The sequence below is a fragment of the Benincasa hispida genome, chromosome 10 (genome assembly GCF_027475165.1).
Source record: "Benincasa hispida cultivar pf3 chromosome 10, pf3_genome.v1.1, whole genome shotgun sequence".
Taxonomy (NCBI): Eukaryota; Viridiplantae; Streptophyta; class Magnoliopsida; order Cucurbitales; family Cucurbitaceae; genus Benincasa; species Benincasa hispida.
In genome coordinates, this window is record NC_143487.1 from 11,955,491 (window position 1) to 11,962,590 (window position 7,100).

The window sequence follows — 7,100 nt, forward strand, 5'->3', positions numbered from 1 at the left end:
CTAAGTCACTTTAAGAAGGAGTCTCACACTTAGGTAGAGTTTAAATGATCATTTATTGAGTTGAATTTTGCGTAGGTCACTGTATTTACGATTTATTTACATATAAGTACTGCGTTGCAATTGTAATTTCATATTAGTAAAAAAATCTTTCCCAAGCACATTGCCCCTAGACGTATGTGGTATATCGTTGAACTGGGTTAACAAATCGTGTGTTGTCTCTTTAAAGCTTTGTTCTATGATTTTCTATTTGTCTTTGGCAAGCATTGAAACATTGTGTGTAACACTCTCATTGTGTATGTTAGATAATTTTTTTTTCCAATTAGGAACATGATAAAAGTGATTCTAACTATTATAAAATCATTTCTAAATATACACTAAGGATTGGGTCTAAACTTATAATTTATTTTAGTCTAAAATTAACATAGTTTAAATAACATACACGAGTCAACACAATGAACATGAGAATAGAGCATGAATTAAAATATGGATATCGTTATTGAGATTTCAATTTGATGAGCACATCAACAAAATATCAATATTAAAGGTTTTTTTTTTTGTAAATAAGGAAATTTATAATGCATTTATTTGAAAAAATAATTGATTTATTTTTTTTAATTCCAAAACTAAGTTGTAGATGTTATTATTAATATTCATATTCTTATTGAGATTAATAGATGATAATTTATTTATGTTTTATGTGATTTATGAAAGACATAATCTAATATGAAAAAAATAAAGGGAGTGATTTATGTTACCTTTTAAATTATTGAACCAATAATTTTGAGAATAATAGAATATAAATATTAATAGTAATTTAAATATTAGAAATTCGGGTTGGGATTGGTCAACCCAAATTTTTAAATGCATAGTCGAGTTATTTGAACACTCCAGATGGAAGATTAAGACTTCAATTTGAAGTTCTCTTAATTTCGGTGTGTCATTTTTGTGTAGACTATGTTCTTAGGATGAGGATTTTCTCTTATTGTTTATTTTAAACCAGCGAATTGTTGTACTTGGATTCAAGTAATTTGAAGTTTGAAGGTTCTTTGCGATTTCCACCATACTAGAACGAGTTTAGGATGAACCTCTGGAAGTAGGAATTTTAGATATAATTATGCTATTCTGCATTTATATATATCCTGCATAATTTCTAACAAGACAAAGATATATTCACAAATATGATTATATTATGAATTGATTGATCTTGATTTGATTAGAGATACTAAATAAAAATTTAAAGTTTTTTTAGACAAAAATTTAAGATGTTTTAGTTCTATATCCTTAACTTCGTACAAAATTGATATGACCTCTTCAAATAATTTGTCACAACAAACTTTTATAATTTTAAAAAAATATTCCAATTTCAAATTAAAAGAAAAAAACCAATGGAGTAGGAAACATTAAAAGCGATAAATAAAATTAGAATTGATTATTTTCCCCATCATATAGATGTCAAATTCTCTTAAACCAAAAAAAGCAAAAATAACAAAAAGAGGGGAAAAAAAAGAAAACAAAAAACCTCTAATAATAATAATATAGACGTCGACGTTAGTAAAAGATACCTACTTTGCATTGCATGTCGCTTCTTCAATGAGAGACGATCGTCGGCTGTAGAACTAGAAAGAGAGAACCCAAAACGACAAATCGGAAAGTGACAGTGCCAGATTTGTCTTGCTCCACAAACTATTTTTAAATTAATTTAATATCTTATATGATTGTAGAAATTGATTCCCAAATTTATATAAAATAATGTCTGTACATTTAGAAAACTCAAACATAACAGCATCATTTCATTACCCAATTTCAGTGGGTACTATTGAATTAGAACAAAGAAGAAATTGCAAAAATGACATTTAAGCTTCCTCGATAATAATTTGGTTTTTAATTGTTGATACTTGAAAATTAAACCTATTTTCTTTTAACTTTTTAGATATTTATTTTTTTAAGTGAAACAATTGAATTTTTAACTAAATTTTAAGAGAAAACAAATTTTAAAGGACACGTATCCTTATCATTAAAAAGCCAATTAAAAAAATATTTTTTTCTTTTAGTTTCAAAGATGACTTGTTTTTTTAAAAATAATGGTAGAAAGTAGATAACAAAATCTTTTATAGGCTTAATTTTTTAAAAAAATAAAAATTAAAGTCAGTTTAGTAGTCATTACATCTTTCTTAAATAAATACAATTACTGAATTCTTAGCCTAATTTTAAAAAAAAATAACTTTTTTTTCAAAATTTAAAAGCTTAAATGATTATCAAAGGATGTCTTAAGTAACCAAATGAAACATTTACCTATAATACATATGGATTACCTAAAACGAACAATGTAGAGCTTCACACCAGGGGAGCAAGAGCAAACTTCATTGATTATAACCTGTTACAAAAGGAAGAGAAGTCCCAACAAAAGTTACACTTGAACATTTGAATCATTTCAAAGTTCAAATATGTCATCTATAGTCAGGCAATTTACAGGCAAAAAATCAAATCCCAAGTTGGATCATTTGAAGAGTGAGCTTGGAGGATGGTTTTTTTTTTTTTTTTTTTTTTTTCTTTCAAATAAAATAATAAAACTCATCCTCTGAATCATAAAGCTCTTCTTCTCCATCTTCCTCATCGTAGTATTGATCATCATGATCAAAGTCTCTATCATCGTCATTATACCAAATACGATCCTCTGTCCAAAGCGGGCAAGAACACGTCGCCTTTTTATCTTTCCATTCTGCTCCACATTTATAGCAAAACTCATGACCACATCTACAACAAAAGGACGAGAAGGGAGTTTATTCGAGGTCGAAATGAACAACTGCAAACTAGATTCGGTTTAGATAAATTGCAGGTATAAATTGAAAAAAACACTCGCAAATACGCTATTCTAGACATTCATGGTGAACCATCCAGAAAACAAATAAAGGAATGATCGGAGTTTCAAGATAGATAACCTTCATTTCACTTTTCCAACATATACAGTTATGTATCCATAAACCTAACGTTTACAAATTCAAACAAATAAAACCAGTTCCATTCCATTTTTCATGTATTACTATTTTGATTCCCGTTCTTCAATCAAGTTCAACTTAATACGTAGGGAAAAATGTAAAGAATCTGTCAGAATTACATGCCAAACAAAAATTTCAAATCAGATGGAAACACCTGAGATTAGTCAAGGCTAAAAGTATACTTAAAGACAGATACTAAAAACCACAATAACGAGTAAATTCGGGTTAAAGTGAGAGTTAAAAACAGAGTTAAGTTTCTACATTTTTACTACATATTTTACTTCGGCAATAGAAGTTTACCTGCAAGTCATGTGATGGCAACCTTCAGCAAGTTCAATCATGTGATTACACTTCACACATTGGCGCCACAGATATGTTGATGCCAGGGACTTCAATTTCACATCTTCCGTTGGAAGATTATTTGACCTTTTATAGTCATTGCATGTTATGTGATTATGCCAAGGAACCTTACAGTCAATACAGAAAAGACCATGACACTTCATGCATTTCCGCACTCCAGATTGGTTGACAGCACCAAGGATTTCTTTAGTGTATGCCAAGACCTCAACTTTTGTCATGAGAGTTGAACATCTTGGATATGGACAATAAACTTTCTCAGCAACAGGTATGGAAGCTTCTTTAATTCGTTGGCGCATGGTAGCCATATCTTTAGGTGTTAAGAATTTTGCACAGCTATCAACATTCAGGTCAAACTTACAGCCATCGTGCGGACACTTGGGCACCAATCCTTGAAGTAATTTCACTTCCACGTGTTGTTTCATACAAGAAAAGCAGTACCGATGCGAGCAGCCATCAACTGCAAACATCCTATTAACATCACAATCCTCCAAACAAATAACACAAGTCTCATTTAGCTTCTTCTTTGGAGCAGGAGCTTCAGTTTGTATGATCTGAGGAACTATTGCATCCCTAGCTAGTTTGAATGCATATTTGATATCATGTCGAGCAACATGCACAGGATAGCAAGAGTCAAAACGTACTCGAAGATGAGCTACCTGACTGAGTAGAGCAGCGATCTTGCGTTGCTTGGGTGGCCATTTGCCAGTAACCTGTTCATGAGTTAGTATAACAAGATGTTGGATTGTTTGATGTATTTCTAGAAATAAGTTGCAAGTGAAAAACTTAACCTGAGATCAACAATTTCATAGAAAAACACTGAAGCTTAGGAGCACATCTAAATTACCTATTTTGGAACACTGCTTTTGTTAAAACAGACTTTAAAATATTACTAGGAAAAGATGACAGCAAGCTACAGGCTTGAGGATGCATTACTACTAATTGTTGTTATAGAGAGATGAAACCCTAATCATACTAGCCCAATATCGTCAAACATCTGCCATCTACAACATCCTGCTCGACATCAGTTGTTAATATATCTTACCATTTTCAATATCACTTTAAAGCACACCCATCTTCTTCAATGTTTGACAGTTGACTCGGTTCTAACTTCTAGATGATATTTCTGCTAATGGGAAGTGAGTTTAGAATCTCCTTCTATCATGATGCTCAACAAGAAACTGATCACTATTTCTTTATGGATATTACTTATAAATTATGGGTTGCCTTTAAAGTTTGAAACTAAACAGTGAACTTCACATCGAATCATTTTGAAACTCCATACACTCGTGTAAAAATATAGAAACAGACCTAATCCCTCAAATAGCCTAAGCAAGGATTTAAAACGGGTTTTCACCAACATTGTCAATACAATTTTTACAGTCATCTACGCCATTATTAAAGTAATATGTAAGGGTCCCATGCCACGTGATACAAATATACCATCATATAAATGTCTCGAGATCGATGTAGAAGACAACTAAAGTTTTTTAATACAGAGTTATCTTGGAAGCAAGGCCGTGGATAAACAAGTAATTGCCAGAAAATTGTTCAGGATTAAACAATGAACAAGAGGACAGAGAAGGCTTACGAATTGAAAGAGAGGATAGTAATCGCAGTAAAAACAAAGTCGCTTCAATTTCAAATCCATAGCTACATCCAGTCCTGCGATCAAAGCCTTAAGCTCAGCCACTATTTTACTCCTTTCATTTCCTGCAAGGCGTCTTTTCACTTCGACCACTAATTTATCCTCCGGATTGCAAATAGCAACACCGATTCCTGCCACAAAGCGTCTCTCATTTCCAATATCTTCCTCGATCACCAAACCCTTGAAATAGAGCTTAAAAACTCCCCGATTCTCAACGCCATTCGAGCATCCTTCGCCGAAGGGTTTACGAGAAGTATCACCCTGAACTCTCCAGTCATCATCGGGAATATTTAGAATATCCCTCGCGAAACCGTGATTGTGAACCTGAGGGTGAAGTTCATCGCCAGTCCTGCGCATATCAAACTCCGATTGCAGCCAGTCTTGTAATATCTCATCGTATTTCGCGATGTCCCTGGAATGGAGTGTGCCGATTCTAGAGATATCAACGCGTTCGAAATCTTGAAATTCTGGCCGAGGAATCGAGGAGGAGGAAGACGATGAAGCGAGTGATGCGACGAGAGCTTCTTCGAGTTGGAGGTTGTACGCAAGATCGAGGTCCGATTCGAGTGCTAAGGCGTCCATGAGATCACAAAAGTGCTCGGAAACTATGGCGTTCAAGTCTTCGCCGTCGGAATTTAGAGAGGGTTTGGCGGCCATAGTCGGGTTGGCCGGAGTCGACATTGGGATTTTATTTATTTATTTATTGGAGGACGATGCAATAAAAATTACTAGGAAAATTTCACAAAATGATCTAAAATCTAAAATTTTTTCTAGTAACGACCTCTTCCTAAAAACTTTTTTACCACATCTTTTCCCATTTCAAAACTATCCCCGGTTTTCTTCAGCCTTCAGACCACACCACATTTCTTGGGAAAATTGTACGGATGACCCAATTTTAGGGTCCAAAATGTCAAATGACCAATTTTAAAAAAATAATGTCAATTGACCCTCTGCTTACGTCATCACGGGAATAGATTACAAAAATTGTCCCTGATAACCCTTTCGCTCTCGCTGTCTGTTCATCTTCCATCGTGGTATGATTGTTTGTCCCTGTATGATTGATTTGACAATTTTCACAAAATCTGTCTACAACTTAAAATCGTTAATACAAAAATGGTGTATTCTTTAAAATCTAAACTTCATTTGAACTATCATTTTGTTGAATGGAGATTTATTGAACGAGGTTTTCCAGAGCAGAGTTTTTCTGAACCAAACGGAGTTTTTAGAACGAGATTTCAGAATGGAACAAACTTTTCTTGAACTTGGTCTCATTGGTGTTTGTAGAAACGTGGTCTCAAAACAGGTATGTATAGACATTGTAAAATAGCATAACGAAAAGGGTGTGAGAAAGAGGGACAAAGAGAAAGGTGGAGAGAGCGACATTGAGCGACAACGAGAGGGTGGGCTTGAGCGACAGCGAGAGAGTGGGCTTGAGCGACAGCGAGAGAATGAGCTTGAGCGATAGCGAGAAATGCAAGAGCAAGAGACAAGAGAGCGAGACGCGCGAGAGCGACAACGAGAGAGATCCATGTATTTTACTATCTGCTTAATAAAAAATGTTCTCTTGCTTTGTAGGATGACACGGAAGTGTGTACTAATTCGATACGGAGGTCATTGGGATGAGAACCAAAATTTGTATGTTGGAGGCGAGCTAACAGGAATCATTGTGCCTATTACCTTGAAGTATGAAGAACTTAAAGCTCACGTTTACAGGATTGCAAATGTAAGTTGCTCAAAGTTTGATGTTGTTATGAGAGTTAAATATAAGCTTGACTTTGAAGCCCCTCCACATTACATACGAAATGATGGTGATGTTGACTTCGTTCTTTGCTAGGATGATCTTTCTACAATTCAGATATATGTAACACTAAAATCATACCACGACGGAAATGTGAATATAAGTGATGATCGTATAGGTGTAGATAGACAATATGAGGCATCATATGAACTTAATCGAGAAGAGGGTGATATCCCATTGTCTATGAACACTCAACCATCAGCATTATCAATAGACAATGACAGCATTCATGCAGTGAACTTGGAAAGAGAAACTCAATGTAACAGATCTATGCCTGGTAATGAGAGATCAGCATACTTGA

The 7,100-nt window shown here is 34.1% G+C and overlaps 1 protein-coding gene across 1 annotated transcript; it reads right to left on the minus strand.

Moving 5' to 3' along the window:
• Positions 1-2,344: 2,344 nt before the first annotated feature.
• LOC120089288 (E3 ubiquitin-protein ligase RSL1-like) lies at positions 2,345-5,746 on the minus strand. Its single transcript, XM_039046712.2, has 3 exons — positions 4,945-5,746; positions 3,297-4,066; positions 2,345-2,754 (listed from the first exon to the last, which is right to left on the minus strand). The coding sequence occupies exons 1-3, from the start codon at positions 5,680-5,682 to the stop codon at positions 2,553-2,555; spliced, it is 1,710 nt and encodes a 569-aa protein (XP_038902640.1). The 5' UTR covers positions 5,683-5,746; the 3' UTR covers positions 2,345-2,552.
• Positions 5,747-7,100: the final 1,354 nt, after the last annotated feature.